At 42.0% G+C, this 18,282-nt stretch overlaps 1 protein-coding gene across 1 annotated transcript in view; it reads right to left on the reverse strand.

The window, feature by feature from the left end:
- LOC117878571 (melanopsin-like) overlaps nucleotides 1–18,282 on the reverse strand; it is a 72,159-nt gene that overhangs the window by 41,501 nt on the left and 12,376 nt on the right. The window contains exons 2-4 of the mRNA XM_034772893.1: nucleotides 13,235–13,377; nucleotides 6,336–6,469; nucleotides 2,177–2,380 (exon numbers count right to left, since the gene is read on the reverse strand). Of these exons, the coding sequence (XP_034628784.1) occupies nucleotides 2,177–2,380; nucleotides 6,336–6,469; nucleotides 13,235–13,377 (481 nt within the window). The remainder of the gene's footprint in view (nucleotides 1–2,176; nucleotides 2,381–6,335; nucleotides 6,470–13,234; nucleotides 13,378–18,282) is intronic.

The raw sequence follows: 18,282 nt of genomic DNA on the forward strand, positions 1-18,282 counted from the left end.
TAAGTAGTGCTATCCCATTTTTACAGACATAAAAATTAAGAGACTGAGGTCAAGTGTTTGGACAAGATCAGTCAGGAGTGGAGAGTCTAGGAATAGAACCCTTATCAGCTGTGGCTCTCTGGCTCAAAGGTTTGTGCCTTCACCAGAAGACTATTCTTCCCCCGCTTTTCTCACGTCCCCATCATACTTAGCTAGGCTGTCTGAGAAGGGGTAAGGAGACACCAAGCAGTGGACAGAAGGGGAGATAGATACTCATAATGTCCCAGCATAAGAGGTTGAGGGTGGAGAGAAATCTGTATATGACTCAACAGATGGAGGAAGTAATGACTAGCGGGTGATTGGATGTATGTGTGATGGGGAGGATATTTGGCGAGTGATGGAACTGTGGGTGGGTGTGGGGACAGGTAGGTATGGGGTGTGGGGACAGGTAAGTATGCGGTGTGAGTGTGTGCGTGCATGTGTCTGGAGAAGTTTTAGTAGCAGACAGTAAGAGAAGGTTGTGGCAAGTAGTGGAGAAAGGGAAGGAAGGGACAGCGGGAAGAGAAAGGAGGGAGAGATCATTTGGAAAAGAGAATGAAGGAAAAGTTGGGGATAGGAAGAAAGCAGGCCTTTAAAAAAGGAAAGAGAAAGGAAATTAAAAGCACAGGAAGCTACAATTATTTATGATCAAAGTTTAATTCCAAATTAAATAAGTGGAAGCAAGCAAACAGTGATGGATTTTAGATGCAAATCTAAATTTTCATTTTGGAAAAGAGGGGACTAAAGGGAGGATATGGTAGAGGTCTATAAAATCATGAATGGCATGGAGAAATGAATAAGGAAGTGTTATTTACGCCTTCACATAACACAAGAATCAGGAATCACCCACTGAAATTAATAGGCATCAGGTTTACAACTAACAGAAGGAAATAAATTCTGCACACAATGCACAGTCAACCTGTGGAACTTGTTGCCAGGGGATGTTGTGAAGGGCAAAACTATAATGGGGATCAAAAAAGAATTTGATAAGTTCATGGAGGATAGGTTGATCAATGGCTATTAGCCAAGATGCTCTGGGTGTCCCTAGCCTCTGATAGCCAGAAGCTGGGAGTGGACAATAGGGGTCAATATTTGCCAGTTTGGTCATTCCCTCATTAACAAAGACAAGAAGGTAGCGGGAATTTAAGGTCCTGATCCAAACACCATTAAAGTCAATAGAGTCCTCCTATCTTCAGGGGACTTTGAAGAAGAACTCAAAAAGACTTTAAATATTATATTATTATTTTTTATGTAATCTCTGTTCAGGCTGAAATGGAGATGACAATTTTTTCTCATTGAATAGGAAGACATACTATTTTTCAATATTATCTTTCAAAGCTACACCTCTACCCCGATATAACGCTGTCCTCGGGAGCCAAAATTTTTTACCGCAGTATAGGTGAAACCGCATTATATCGAACTTGCTTTGATCTGCCAGAGCTCGCCGCCCCACCCCCCCGGAGCACTGCTTTACCGCGTTATATCCAAATTCGTGTTATATCGGGTCGCGTTATATCGGGGTAGAGGTGTACTTGTTTTAAAAGTGGGAACACTAATATTTTACTCCTCCTGAGATAGTCACTTCAATTTATTTATATAAGGCCAGTACAGAAGGAAGAAAAATATTAGGGGTTACTGTCAGCCTTGCCTCAACGTGTCCTCCCTTTTTGCACACACAATTTTGCATGTGCAAATAACCGAGATTGCTATTGATTCAATGTAGATAACCAACTACCAGGCTGCATCTTCACCTCAGATATCTACATGACATTAGTCACTCTTGCCTTTATTTTCAAGCTCAGAAGGGCAGGCAGGCTTTTGATAATCTATCCCTTTATCTCTTGACATAAAAGATGACTGAGAAAGTAAGAGTGTGCTGACAACTACTGCTGAAGAGAGAAGGTACCTACCCTTCCTGACTTGAGAAGTACTGATACATGCCTATTATGCCATTGGGGGATTTGTTTTGCTTGAGCATACCTGGAAAAAAAAGAACACCTGCACTGCTGTAGACACAGATATACTATACTATAGCAACCCCCCAGGCATTAGCCATATATACACTCAACAATAATGCCTATGGGCCGTTTTACACATCTGCAACAAAGCAAAAGCGCCATAATGTACAGACACACACACAAAAGAGTAAACAACGTACTCCACCCAAGAAGCGGAGCCACGCTCCATCCCAGCGAGTAGAGCCAGACAATAACAATGATCTGCGATGTGTGTTTCTTGGAAGTCCACCGCATGGATTGCAGAGGCTTAGTGATCACAAGGTATCGATCAATGGAAATAGCTAATAAAGTCATCATTGAGGTTATTCCAAAGAGCGCCCCGCAAAAAGCATACAGGTCACAACCTAAACAGAAAAGTGGAACGTAAGATTTTTTATTTTCTAAACAAATGTAGAACTCTCTCTTACAGCCTGATGCAATAAACTTCCCATTTGTGATCATGCTGTTCTTGACTCAAGACACTTCTCTCATCATAGGAATTTATACGGCCTTCCTGCATTAGTAGTTTATTTTTGTTTAATAGGGCAAATACAAAATTAATATAAAAGTAAGCAGGAAAAATGTCCGACCCTCTACTGAATGCTATGACTGAGAATCATTTGTCAATGGAAAACTGCCTCAACAAAAATCCAATACAATTAAAGTTACATTTTCCTGGAATGCTGCCCAATATAATGACCTTAACTACGCTGAAACAGACATTTGTCTCCTAGAGACAAAAGAATACATCAAAAAATGAACATCGTTTTATGCAATGTTGTTGTAGCCGTGTTGATCCCAGGATATTAGAGAGACAAGATGGGTGAGGTTATATCTTTTATTGGACCAATTTCTATTGGTGAGAGCGAAAAGCTTTTGAGCTACACAGAGCTCTTCTTCGGGTCTGGGAAACTTTACTCAGAGGGTACGTCTATACTTACCTCCGGGTCCGGCGGTAAGCAATCGATCTTCTGGGATCGATTTATCGCGTCTTGTTTAGACGCGATAAATCGATCCCGGAAGTGCTTGCCATCGACGCCAGTACTCCTGCTCCGCGAGAGGAGTACGCGGAGTCGACGGGGGAGCCTGCCTGCCGCGTCTGGACCCGCGGTAAGTTCGAACTAAGGTACTTCGACTTCAGCTACGTTATTCACGTAGCTGAAGTTGCGTATCTTAGTTCGAAGTGGGGGGTTAGCGTGGACCAGGCCAGAGGCTAAATCTACACTGCAATTAAAAACCCATGGCTAGCCCGAACCAGTTGATTCAGGCTCACAGGACGTGAGAAGCAGGGCTATTTAAATGTGGTGTAGATTTTTGGACTCGGGCTACACTCCAAGCTTCGGCATCCTCCCACCTTGCATGGTCATAGAGACTGGGCTCCAGCCTGAGCTTCTACACTGCAATTCAACAGCCCTTCAGCCTGAGACTCGTGAGTCCCAGTCAGCTGGCGCAGGCCAGCTGCGGGTTTTTAATTGCACTGTAGACATACCCAGAGTGTCACTGCTAAATACTAAAGACCGGGTGGAACAGATTGTTTAGCATAAATAGTTGACGCCTATTTCAAGGGACCATTCAAGGTGAAGTGGCCCGTTAGCACCTCTCCAGTCCAGGGGGAAAGGGCCACCCAAATACCTTGAGAGAACCTAATTCAATACAGAAATAAAATCCCTCCGACTGCCACCCCACACTGGAACCCATGAGGGATATCAACAACAATTAAAACCCATACTCAATGAGGACCACATCGTGAAAGAAATCAGGATGAACCCCCTCTTCAAACAACCCTCCAACCTCTCCAAGCTCACCATCAGACAAGCTCCACATAGACCAAGACACACCAACTTATAGTGGCACCAGACCTTGCCAGAACAAAAGATGCAAAACCTATAGACCAGTGGTGGGCAACCTCCGGCCCATCAGAATAATCTGATTGCAGGCCACGAGACATTTTGCTGACATTAACCTTCTGCCGGCATGGCCCCCCGCAGCTCCCAGCATGTTCCTGTGGCCCGCATCTCCCATTGGCCGGGAACGGCAAACCGCTGCCAGTGGGAGCTGTGGGGGAGCCGTGCCTGCGGATGGTCAACATCAGCAAAATGTCTCGTGGCCCGCAATCAGATTACCCTGATGGGCCATATACAGGCCGCAGGTTGCCCACCACTTCTATCGACTTATCTCCACTGCTATGATGATCAACACTCCTCACAACAAACCTTTCAAGATCCATGGGTCCAACACATGCCTATCACAACATGTGGTTGGCCTCATCCAATGTATTAAATGCCCCAGTAACAACTATGTGGGTGAAATGAGACTCACTATGCTCATCAATAAATTCACATAGGAAAATGATAAAAGACAAAAAACGCTGTATCACCTTTCACTTTTCACAAAATGATTGCTCTGTATCTGACTTCACAGCCCTCATCCTCAAAGGAAAAAGGGACACCTTTAGAAGGAGAGCCTGGGAGCTTAAATTTGTAACTCTGCTAGACACTAACCATCATGGACTGAACACAGACACTGGATTTATGGTTCATGTCAACAATCTGTAACCCACTTAATCCCACGTAGTGGTGCTGGAACCACTTTTAATAGTGGGCCCTGTCCTCCCCCCACCCCCGAGCTGGGCCTGGAAGCAGGGACGTGTCTCCAGGAGAGGGGGACCCAGACAGTGGTAAGGGGTCTGAAGATGGAGCCACAGCTAGGGGCAGGAGTGGGAGCAGGACCAGGAGTGGAGCCCCAGGCCAGCAACCAGGACCCGGGCATCAACTGGGAGCCCCGGGCAGGAGCCTGCGTAAAACCTGGGGTGCTGCAGCACCTCTAGTTCCCACACCCCCCAACCCAAAGACTCTTTCCCCAACCCCTTCCCCGTATGACTGGAGAGGAGTTAATGGGCACGTCACCTTTAATGTTCCCTTGAAATATGTGTTAAATACTCATGCTAACAATTCATTCCATCTTACATTTTGCTGTGACAAACTAGTACCTTTCACAGACCTAAAGAAGAGCTCTGTGTAACTTGAAAGCTCATCTCTCTCACCAACAGCAGTCGTCTAATAAAACTTCACCCACATTGTGTATCTACCTATGTTTTATATGAATTAAAAATGCAGAGGTGCTTTTGACTCCATGCCAATTTAAAAGCCTATATGGAAAACACAGCCACTGGTCCTATGAAATATGGTACAAAATGTTATTTTAAGTTACAGTTTTCACTTTGAGGCAGAATGATTTTTCCTTTGTATATTCTGCTAATAGACAAAGACAGACAGAGTTGCAATTTGAATAATTTGACCTGGAAATCAGTGTCAAATAGTCGTTTCTTAGGATTTTCTGTGACACCGTGTCATCACACATGATGGTACACTAGAGAAACATGATGGTATGCTAGAGACAGCACATAGTTCAAAATGACACAATTGACACCAAAAGTAATCATGTCAATGTCAGAGCATGGAGTTAATGGACCAAATCCTTCTTGTCTCACTCATGCAGACTGTCCCATTTATGATCATGGGATGACTTGTGTAAGCATGGCAGGCAGGATTTGTACCGATATCTAAATAGCGAAGTGGGAGAGACAAACAATATTGTGAGCCCAATGAATAAATCTCTTCTGCTGGTACTAAATAGGTTGTTTCAGGACCTGATTCACCACTGTGCTACTCCAGTTTTATGCTGATTTATTTCTATTGCTACCAATGGAGTTATGCCAGCCTAAAAGCACAACTAATGCAATTGTGAATCAGGCCTTTAATCAGAGCTTGCAATATTTTCAAAGGAGCTACAGTTTAGACCTCAAGTTTCCTTGTTTTGGGGAAGAGAGAAGCAGCTGAGGCCATCATTTGGCTCTCTTATTCTGTGATTCTTTTTACTGATTGAATGCTCCCAGGGGCCTCGCACTGGGTACCAGGTATACATTTCTAAACAAATAAATACATAATTCACTGTCAATCAAGAAAAAGAAAAACACTCTATATATGGCTTAACAAAATTATTCTACCTATTAATTATTCTACCCATCATCAAGCATGGTAACTGGCCTTACATGCTAAGTGACCATGTGATCACTATGGTGTTGCTCTTGAAGCCAGAGGTTTGATTCCTTTCATTCAAAGAACTGGAAGGGGAAGGAACCAAACCTATAAAACACAAGAGGGTCGGGATTCAGTGACTTTGTGCCAGTCCTGTTGGTTGATGATGTCAAGACTCTGGCTTGTGCCACAAGAGTCATGATGCTGCTGCCTCCATGCCACATGCTGATGGCTAAGATAGGTTCCCATACAGAGGGAGTATTGAAGTAGTATTGAAAAGTACCTATTTCTCCAAGTATCCACTCTTTGTGCAAACTGTTGATAAAGCAAATGGGGGCCTGTGAAGCAGACATCAGGAAGTCACTCACAGCCAAATTCATTATAAAGTAGTTTGGCGGTGTCCTCAGCTTCTTGTTGCTTAAAAATAATGCAATAAATAAAACAAATAAATACAAGCCAGACAGTTATGTTTGTTTTTACTGTTTACTTACTCAAAGAATCGGACACTTTTTAGGTTACAATTTTATGCTTCATTCATCAATCCATTACCACAGCTATGGATGTCAGGATTTTGGAACAATGACTAGGGGAAGAGGAAAGGATCTATTTTCCAACATTTTATCAATAGATGTAGAACTATATTGTATATACTCATACTTACCAAACTCCATTTTAACAGAGTAGGAGAGAACTCTAAATTTCCCGAGAAACATGTTTTTGCTCCATAGAGCCAGATCCTGACGTGCTGAGCATGCTCAGTTGCCATTGACAGCAGTAAGGCCTAGTCTTCACTTACCGGCTGGTCCGGAGGCACGCCATCGATGTTCTGGGATCGATCCCGGAAGTGCTCACAATCGACGCCGGTACTCCAGCTCGCCGAGAGGAGTACGCGGCGTCGACGGGGGGAGACTTCCGGCCGCGTCTGGACCGCGGTAAGTCCGGAGTAAGGTACTTCGAATTCAGCTACGTTATTAACGTAGCTGAATTTGCGTACCTTAGTCCGAAGTCCGGACTAAGTGTAGACCAGCCTAAGTGTTGAGAGTGCTCACCATTTCACAGGGTCAGACCCTAATGGAGAGTACAGTGTCAAAGGCTGTATGTGGGCGATCACTGCATTTTTAATACTGCTGTGCTGGTTCAGTCAGTCTCTGTATTAGCAGGACCAAACTCACTTTTTTTCAAGTGATTTTTGATAACCTGAGCATCGAAGGAGATACACAAGACCAAATGACATTTTATTCATTTTGGAGTCTCACATTATAGAGCTGTTTATAAGAAGCAAAACTATAGACTACATACTTATAATTAAAACAGTCACTGGTGTGTAAAGAGACAAAGTACCACAAGATGCAATTACATATTTTCATTTCTTCCAACTAGCACTGTAGTATTTATAACATTTGCCTTACTTGTATGCCAAATTTCTGCCTGGGAGAATTGTTACATCCCAGTTATAAATCCTTGAGGATATACATGCAAAATGGAAATTCTGAGACAATTTTAACTGCTTCAATGCCACCTAATATAACAGGTACATGGGGCAAAATACACACTCAGCACTGCTCTGTGTACCTACCATAATGATCACAGATGGGTTAATATTGCAATAGGATATCTTTATGATGGTCTTCAGCAAAGAAGCTGAAGCAATTTATAACTACAGTATCCTTGTGGCTACCATTATATCTGACTCCTCCATTGTAAAGAAGTTCGTATACAGTGCTGATTCTACTCTTTTTTGGCTTCTAAAATCATTAAACTGGAAAGTGACTGTAAAAGTGGCACTATGGAGTTTTCATCTCAATGATTTTCTGTGTAGTTTCTCATTTGCAAATTCATTTAAATTCAAGGCAAATGACAAAAGTGGCACTCAGCTTTTCTAAAGCAGCGACTTGTCTAGAAAAGCCTGACCAAGATGTGACCTACATTTTCTGCCTACTATAAATACTGTTATCTCATCTCTCTCTCTCTCTCTCTCTCCACTCAATCTTTGTTGAAAATTTTAGCTGTGCCAAATGGACCCACCCTTCAGTTATCAGAAGGTACTTCATAGAAGCCATATACTAATTGTCCACCTTAGCTGGATACAAGCATCAAGTCTGCAATAATCTGCTGTGCTGTTTTCATGCACTGTTATGCTCTGGCCCAAAGACTGACTTGTGAGACAGACCTTAAGCTATGATCTCCCAAGGGGTGGCATGTGATTCTGTACTATAAAGCCTACAAATGCCATTCTATATTAAAGTTGGAGTCTGACGGGCTCAAGGGACTGGTAAAGAGATAATGGAACCTTTCACTTCTGCATTAGGTCACTGGGTTGAATTTATTCCTGTTAGTAAGACCAAAAGTCATCATCAATTGACTCCTGGTCAGTGGACTACATAAAAATTAGTGGTTTCAGCTCATGCAGAAAACAGCACTATTACTGGGACCCTGGATGGCAATCTGAATACACTGAAAAGGCATGGAGACTAACTACCGCATCCTCTCAATCCTATGGGTGATTCACCCAGAATAGGATTGAAGTTCACTGTGGAGAGATGCTGTAGCCCACGAAAGCTTATGCTCAAATAAATTTGTTAGTCTCTAAGGTGCCACAAGTACTCCAGTTCTTTTTGCAGATACAGACTAACACAGCTGCTACTCTGAAAGCGCTCACTACTGCGATTTCTATTGTATCAATCATGCGGACAAATAGAAGGCTTCTGTTTCTAGTATTTGAATTCAGCCCCTTTCACAGGATTAAGAATATATAATATAAAAAGAGGTGACATCACATGTCTACAAGATATAAGGAGTATGCAGTATTATTTTTTTATTTTTGTTCTCAGAATCCATCTGCAATAATTCTTAGTATTTCAGGATTACATCCACAGGATGCATATATATATATAAACAGCCAATCCTGACTGTGAATACTATTAGAAAGGATGTAATAAGATACACTTCAAGAAAAAGTCACAGCTGAATCGCAGACTACATGTTAATTTTTTGGTCTTGAACAAGTTTAAAAAGCAACCCCTAAAACTCCATTGACATTTTTCCAATAGGATGTCATCCTTGATATGTCTTTAGTAAAGCAAGAGAACCTATTTCAGCCAGTCCATCAGCAGCCTTGTATGTTTCCAGTGAAGCTCAAGAATGTTCACTGATTGGAATTAGTAGCTGGAAAGTCCTTTTCTGACACTAGAAAGCTAAAATGTGAAAGCAGAATATGCTAATGCAGGGGTCGGCAACCTCTGGCACGCGTCTCGACAGGGTAAGCACCCTGGTGGGCCGGGACAGTTTATTTACCTGCCGCGTCCGCAGGTTCAGCTAATCGCGGCTCTCTCTGGCGGCAGTTCACTGCTCCAGGCCAATGGGGCTGGCAGGAAGCCGCGGCCAGCACATCCCTCAGCCTGCGCCACTTCCTGCAGCCCCCATTGGCCTGGAGCAGCGAACCATGGCCAGTAGGAGCCACGATCGGCCGAACCTGAGGACGTGGCAGGTGCTTACCCTGGCGAGCCACGTGCCAGAAGTTGCCGACCCCTGTGCTAATGCCAAGTACTCTGTTACCAATGGTGGAAAATCAAAGATGATGGCACTGGAAGGTTTCAGAATGGAAGAATTTACAATCACTTTCATTTTGTCATGACCAGGAGGAATCATGGACCAGAGAAAATAAAAACTTCTTAGCTGTAAGAAAAAATAGTGACCTAACATGGGATTAAACAAAAATAGAAAACAAATTTAATGTTCAAAGTCTCTCAGGTGGTCTGTGAAAAACTTAACATTATTCATTCTAGCTATGCACCCTTCAGTGCTTGGGTCTCGTGGAGATGGGTTTTATTCATAAATTCATAGACTCTAGGACTGGAAGGGACTTCGAGAGGTCATTGAGTCCAGTCCCCTGCCCTCATGACAGGACCAAATACTGTCTAGACCAACCCTGATAGACATTTATCTAACCTACTCTTAAATATCGCCAGAGATGGAGATTCCACAACCTTCCTAGGCAATTTATTCCAGTGTTTAACCACCCTGACAGTTAGGAACTTTTTCCTAATGTCCAACCTAAACCTCCTTTGCTGCAGTTTAAGCCCATTGCTTCTTGATCTATCCTTAGAGGCTAAGATGAACAAGTTTTCTCCCACCTCCTTAGGACATCCTTTTGGATACCTGAAAACTGCTATCATGTCCCCTCTCAGTCTTCTCTTTTCCAAACTAAACAAACCCAATTCTTTCAGCCTTCCTTCATAGGTCATGTTCTCAAGACCTTTAATCATTCTTGTTGCTCTTCTCTGGACCCTTTCCAATTTCTCCACATCTTTCTTGAAATGCGGTGCCCAGAACTGGACACAGTACTCCAGCTGAGCAGAGTAGAGCGGAAGAATGACTTCTCGTGTCTTGCTCACAACACACCTGTTAATACATCTCAGAATCACGTTTGCTTTTTTTGCAACAGCATCACACTGTTGACTCATATTTAGCTTGTGGTCCACTATAACCCCTAGATCCCTTTCTGCCGTACTCCTTCCTAGACAGTCTCTTCCCATTCTGTATGTGTGAAACTGATTGTTCCTTCCTAAGTGGAGCACTTTGCATTTGTCTTTATTAAACTTCATCCTGTTTACCTCAGACCAGTTCTCCAATTTGTACAGATCATTTTGAATTCTGACCCTATCCTCCAAAGTAGTTGCAATCCCTCCCAGTTTGGTATCATCTGCAAACTTAATAAGCATACTTTCTATGCCAATATCTAAGTAATTAATTAGTTCAGTATAAGTAATTAATTAATATAGGTTTCCTCCAACACCTTTAGATGGTAAACCCTTCAAGTCAGCACTTGCCTGTTTTCTGTTTGTATAGTACCTGGTTTTTGATGACTACCAAAGATAAATACTTATCGTCAATTTAATTTAATTTTTAAAAAAGGAAGTAAAAACCGAGAAAGAAATCACTCCTGAGTAATAATGTTTGTATGGTTCCAATTAGGTTTTGAAATTCACAACTTGCTGCAGTGAATAGATTGTAGGAGGTCACAGTTCAGACCTTTGCTGTTGCGATTGTTTGCTGGAGATAGTGTTCTCCAGGTCTGATTGAACAGGGCAGCAGAACTATGCTGATGACGCACAGGTGGCTTTATTATGGAAACTGGAAAAAAACATTTTAAATGAAAGCTTAGATTTTGCAGAACACTGCAGAATGCAGCAAAATGTGTGAAATTGCTAGAACTGCAGCTTTCACAAAACAAAACTTTCTTCTGTTCCTGACATTAAACACTGCCATGTTAAAAAAGCTATTTTTCAAAGAAAAATTTGCATGATCTATTTTACTTATAACATATCTAATGAGCATGTTCAGAAGTGACTTTTCAAGAGTATATAGTAATATTATCTAACCAATATTTTTTTCGAACTCACTGGCTGATGGAGCTCTATTAACAGGCCAAGTCTCAAAGTTGAGCCATTTTTAAATTTTTGTACGAAGGGCAAAATAGTAAGTGTTGCAGTTTGCAATAGTTTGCTGTGGGAAAAGTGTATCAACATCAGTCTGGCTGGCATAATTCAGACAGCCAGGGCTGGATGTACACCTTCCGTGCCCCTAGGAACAGCATCTTTAGTGCCCTCCCTGCCTACAGCTGACCCTGCACCAATATGCGTGAAACATATTGTGTATTGTATCAAATTCGTGCCAGCCGCAATATACTGGCCCCTTTCCTCCCCGCAGCAGCCCCTCAAAGCAGCACAGCCCGCTCCTAGCCCCCTGCTCTGCTGGTGGAGCAGTCTCAGTGCAGCGGGAGCAGCCAGGGCACAGCCTTCCCAGGAAGGCACAAGAACCTCTGCTACGCACGGCATTCCCAGCCCCAGCCAGGGTGCAGCGCATCCACCCTAGGCAAGGTGCAAGGGGGGGGACTGTACCTCTCCCAATAGTGAGCAGTCCCTGGGAGTCTTCCGTCCCTCCCACATCCCAGCGTGGCAGCCATGCTCCGGCTCTGCCCGTGCAAGTGAATGGGGTGCCAGCCATGCCCCTCCCTGTCCTTCCCAGGCACAGGGCAGAGGCAGCTGAGATTGGGAAGTGGCTGGGATGCTCCAAGCACCTGCAGCAGCCACCCATCCCGGCCATGGCTCACTGTGCCCCCATGCGGGCTGACTCAGATGCTCACCCTGCTCCAGCCCCACATGCTAGGCAGCCACCAACCTGTGCTAGGAGACCACTTTTAACTTTTAGGCATCCTACCGTGCCTAATTGGAAATCCGGCCCTGCAGACAGCTGGCCCAGATTCACCCCTCTGCTCCTGTGAGCAAAAGAGATGATGAAGCCTTCAGATCTTGGATGGGAAGGTATAAAAACTGCGAGTGCTGGCTCCACACCATGCTCTGCCTGTCTCTCCTGATGGTCTGAAAACTTTCTCATAGGTGTTAGGCTCTTGGCATGGGACGGGATGACCACTTCCCTGTGCCATTGTTCTCCACTAAACCAGCCCTCCCAGACGGGTGTGAAAAAACACCCCCGAGTGACATACGTTTTACCGGCCTAAACGCTGATGTGCACATCGCTATGTCAATGGGAGATGCTCTCCTGCTGACATAGTTACCGCTGCTTGTTGAGCTGGTTTTATTATGTCGACGGGAGAGCTCTCCCTGCTTTACATTGTCATGCGCCATCAACGTATAAATACAGACAGGAATCCTACTCTCTGCCTGCAGGCATGGAGAGCATTGATGGCATAGCCTCATTTCATGTACCAGGGTGCTTCCTGGATCCAACTCCTCCCCCTCCTCCCCCCCGCACCTTCGGGTGACTGTTTGAGGAAATCTTGACAGTATCTTTTACATATTCTTGGGTGGTAGAGGGTGAAGGGAGTCAGGGAGAGCGAGAGAGAGAATATAATGGTGCAATTAATCATTTCTTCAAATCTGTAATTTTAGTCCATCATGAAACAAGTCCCAGGTGTTTATTTTCTCATAGTTTTGAATTACTCAAAGGCAAAAGAATTTACAGTGATGCTCCTAGTGATGATATGCACATGGCCATTTCTGCATCTTACATCATCAACAAATACGTGCAGAGAGGAAACAGATTCAGACTATTCTCCCTCACACAACACACACACACACACACACACACACACACACTACTGTACAAGCTCAAGTCATTGGGCTTGCTAAATCAACCATGTCTGGAACTGAATTTCTATACCTGTAAAATGCATAGAGAACTAAAAGGTTTCCTATAACTCCAATAGATCCAATTATAAGAACACAGGTTCCAGTAATGTAAAGGATATGATCAGGAACTTCTGCTTTTGTCACAGTGTGGTGACGAGTTCCCATATCCAGGATCTGGAAAGAAAAGCAAAGGAAAAATAAAACTTACCACAGTCAATGCTTTTAATCCAGGGGACAATTAGTCTATACACTGTATCTCCTTAAACACATGTTACAAATTAAAGCCAGATTCTTACATACCATTGAGATACCAATGGTATTCTTACATACTATTACATACTTTTGTAGGACTGTGTAGAAAATTTGGCCTTCCCATTGACAATGCTATATTCGTACTATGCGTAAACAGAGCACTTCATTCTCCAAGCCTCTCTATCCAGCACCTTTCACAATAGCATACACAAATGTAAGGAAAAAATGAACTACTGGATTATGTGAAAGATTGCAAGAACAGTCTCGCATTTAGGATAAGAAACTGGCGCTAAATATATCTAGATACTTACTTTTTTGCTGGGGAACATGTGGATAAAGCTGAAGAATATGGAGTTTAAGGAGAATTCCTAATAAAATCCTCTTTTATTTATATTATTTAATATTTATGTCAAGTGCCATGATGCTTGCAAATCACTACCTATCTGGATGGCAAGCTGAGGCCTCTACTTGTCTGCGAAGCTTTGTAACCTCATCCTCTCAAACCCCCCGCCCCATCCTCTCTGTTTGTTTTGTCTCCTGACTGCAGATTGCAAGTGTTTTGAGTGAGGGACTGTCTTTTTTATGCCTGTACTGTGCCTAGCACAATGGGATCATGGTCTTTGACTAGTATGTCAACATGTGCATGTTGCTTTACATAGGGAATTGAAAGTACTGTACCTGCCCAAAAGGAACTACCGAAAATAAATGCATACAATCTTTTTAAAAATTGTTCAGGTCACCTCTTAATGGAGTTAAATTTCCATCATAAGCCTGAATGACCTTTTTTGGGTTAAACAATACAGATTTCAATAAGAGGAAAACATTTTAAAAATTGTTAGAGGCACAACATACATGTTAGGAATTATGAGATTAATCTGATGATATGAAAAAGGCAAAAATATGTTGGCATATAAAAAGGCATCATATTTTCTGAAACAACAACCCAAACTAAATTAATGTGCATTCTATATATCCTCAATAAAACAAACAAACAAAAGCTATATATCCTCAATAAAACAAACAAACAAAAGCTCATCATGCCTCTGCTTTTATTAGTAGCATTGCCAACTGTCAACATTATTTCTAACCATATCCCTTCAGTTGACCGTGGGAAGTACAAAGACTAAAGTTTCCTATGTTTATATTCCCCCCAGTCCTCTTGACGGACGGTACTGAGAACTCTACATGTAAAAACTAGAAGAAAAGAGGAAAAACAGCACCTGTAGCCATGCTTGTGTCAGTACAAGCTCTTTAAATAATTCTGACGTTCCCATTACTGCCACTATCACTATCATCTAGGCTGTATTTCCTTAGTTTGTTTATTAAAACAGCCTCTCTCCTAGTAGCTTTCTCCACCTTCTGAACTGAAAAATGAGAGCTGTTAAGTTATAACTTATTATACAGCCAATGAGCAGGTACTGTATTGTACAACTAACCCATTAGCAAGGATGAGCAGAAACGCCATGCCCGCCATATGGTCCAGACCCAGGCCGATATTGATCCACGTTGCAGACATAAATTGAGTGATGGTCCTCTTATGGATCTATAAGAGGATTTAGTCCAACTCCGCAACGTGTGGGTTCCTGCTGTTAGTTCCTGAGCAACCTCAGTGCTCCTTGGCCATGATAGAAAACTAGGTTGCTCAGAAACTTTCAAGACACACTAAGAACCTTGCAGGATTGGACAGAAAATGAGGACAGTGGGTACTGGAGATTTTTTCTAAAAGACAGAAGTTGTGAGTGGATTTGTGGCTTCTCTTTTGGATTTGATTGGGTTTCTGAGCAGAAATCTTAAACAGTTAAAAAATCCCGTTAACTGCCCCTATTGACTGTGGAAAAAACAAAGAATTTGAGAAGCTTTCAAAATCATCTGAGGCTTTTTTTTCTTGTTATACAACATAGACTTTTTATGCCAGAGTACATGCTCTTGGGCTGTAACTGAACCTCCACAGCAATGAAAAAGGTACTCTATGTTTGGCTTTGGGATTCACAACTTAATTAGGGACAGATTCTGTTTTGTGACTCCTGAGTGGCACAGCACAGAAGACTCATCCCGAGGGCTGGGGGGACAAAGGCAGCCTTAAACCATTTTTGTGCCTCCCAGATTCTGAGCTGCTGCAAGGACTGAAATAACATGCTCCACTCTCCCCTATCCACCACCACCACCTCTACAGCACAGGTTAGAGCAGCCTCAGGGGCACAGTTAATTTGGTCACTCATTGTTATGATTTTATGTTTATCATGGCAATTTCTTCTCTATGAAAAAGTGGCTATAACCCCACTTTAATTTACATTTTCTTCCAGTTCCTCTGTATTTGTGTTACAATATATAAAGGATCTCAAACTCCTTTATATATTGACAGGAGAATGCATGTGGGTCTAAGAGAATCTAACAAAGTGCAACAGTGGATTAACTATTCCCAAAACAAACATACAATCTAAAAAAATTGACAATGCCTTAGGAATAAACCAGTTATATCCTCAACATCACCTATCAGTAACCCCAAGTTCCCTGCATACCCAGGCTCATGACTCAATGTGGGGAGGGAAAATTACTAAATTCAGTTGTTTTGCAATTAATAGGACTTGACAGCTTTAAATGTGATTCACATGAAGACTTCACAGTTCACAGAACTAATCAATAAAAATGAAAATGTAATGATTGGTGAAGTTTATCATTTTGTTTTGTCTGTTATAAAACTGTCTAATTTTTCCACATGCATACTTTCATGCCTCTGAAGTTTGTCTAACAGAGCCTTAAAGTGCAAATTCTACTCTGAAAATTATATAAAAATGGCATCAGATCTGCTTTCTGGGTGCATTCAGAATCATATCTGCTGACGGTGATAAAAATATGTTTTACTTCTATTATTCCTGAAAAGTCAGCACAGATAGGAGAATGATTTGGATTCTCCTCCTCCTTGCACATTATCAGCAGTGTTATGACAGGGATGTCCAGACATGGCCTTACAAGTTATTTTTCTTAGCATATGAGCAAGTTTTTAGTCCTGGAAGAAATGCTGTGTTGTTTGTTCTGTTGTGGTTCCTTTAGGAAGCAGCTACGGCGTTTGCTTTCTGCCTTAATCTCTAACTATAGTCAGTTCTTGAGGCAGAGTTGCTCCCGGAGAACTGAGCATTCGTGTTTGTCTGAGAGTTCTGAAAGAGAGGATTGTTTGCATGCTGTTTGTGACCACTTCTCTTTCCAGACTTGTGTATATGTGTAAAAAACCAAGTTACACTAAGAATATACTCAGTCTGCACAACTGATTTCTCCTCCAGCCAGAAACGGACTTGTAAGGCCCCGACATTTGATACTATTCGGTAGAGGCATGACGATAGCATTCTTTATTAAGTTCCAATTATACAGCCATTACACCTGTAGTAACCAGCTGAAAGCAATATGGTGCCACAGATGCTACTTGAGAGCCTGATCTGACCTGCAGAGCCTTTATCATTGATGATGGTATGTGAGAAAGAATTAATTCAGATTTATCTGCAAATCCCAAGTGGACTTTCTGATGCTGGCAATTAGGGAAAAATAAATGTTTTTTCCAAGTAACCATAGTTTATCTGGAAATCATTGAGACAAACACAATTCTATACTGCCATTTTTTTTAAGTGACCAATGCTAAGACTCTAAAGTACACAGAAGATATTTTCTGTTGAGCAGGATAAGAAAGAGGACCTTTTACACTGTACATGTATTTTTCCATCTTCCCTATATTTGATAAAAGTTTATGCCTATTCAGTAAATGAAATTGGTAACAAAATGTGCATTTCCCTAAATCGCGCCTGCACTATTTAAGAATATGCACACAGGTTATTGTTGGGCAGAGTTTCAAAGATTATTTTAAGCCATAGTGTGGACAGGGTCAAGCTGACTAGGACCATATGGCCTTCCTTTGCAGCTGGTTTTCAATGCAAAGCACTTTGACTGCTCTGGTTAACTGGATGTTCCATTTCTCAAAGTAGATATACACAGATGGACAAGCATGTAAGAAATGTGGTAGAGGGAATTTATGCATGTGGGGTCTAACATAGGTGACAGACTTGTAGTACAGATTTTGTGGGAAAAATGGAATTAGCACATTTCCTAGCCAATTTTCAAGAATACAACCCCATTGAAATGTTATTTTATATTACAAATAAAGACAATTTAAATGATCAAACATTTACTTTTCGGCATGTCACATGCACCCATCCAGCTCAAAGAAATTATACATAAAACATCCAAAGAATCCAAATAGACATAATCTAAGATGCACTTTCGTGATCAGCACAAATTTATAGAAAGTCTTCCTTCATCTTGAAGCAACTTTGCGTATATTTTTTAACTCACTCATCAAAACCTAACCCAACACACAGCAAAAATGATAAGCATAGGAACAGAGTCTGAAAGTAATAACTCAAGCCAAATTAGAAACAGAATACTATCCATTGCTATCTATATTTGACTGAATTGGGGGCCCAATCCAGCTCCCATTACCAAAACTCTCATTGACTTCTATGGCAACAGGACCAGGCCCGTGAGATGGAAGCTAGGGCATTTCCCTCATAACACGCAACATTGGATTTCTAGTCTTTTTGCATCTGATATTACTTTCAGATGCATATACGAGAGCAGAGTTGTGTACTCTGACAGACCTGATCAACTCTAACATCATATAAATAATGCTTACTATTATTATGATTGCTTCTCTCTATCCTCCATGTTTTCTTTTACAGAAGTTTTCTTACCCCAGGAAAAGAGATGCTGCATCCTGCTGCTGTACAAAATCTTTGGGATTTTCTCTTGGAATTTCTGTATAGATTGTTTTCACGTTAAATG

Source organism: Trachemys scripta, chromosome 5 (genome assembly GCF_013100865.1).
Source record: "Trachemys scripta elegans isolate TJP31775 chromosome 5, CAS_Tse_1.0, whole genome shotgun sequence".
Taxonomy (NCBI): domain Eukaryota; kingdom Metazoa; phylum Chordata; order Testudines; family Emydidae; genus Trachemys; species Trachemys scripta.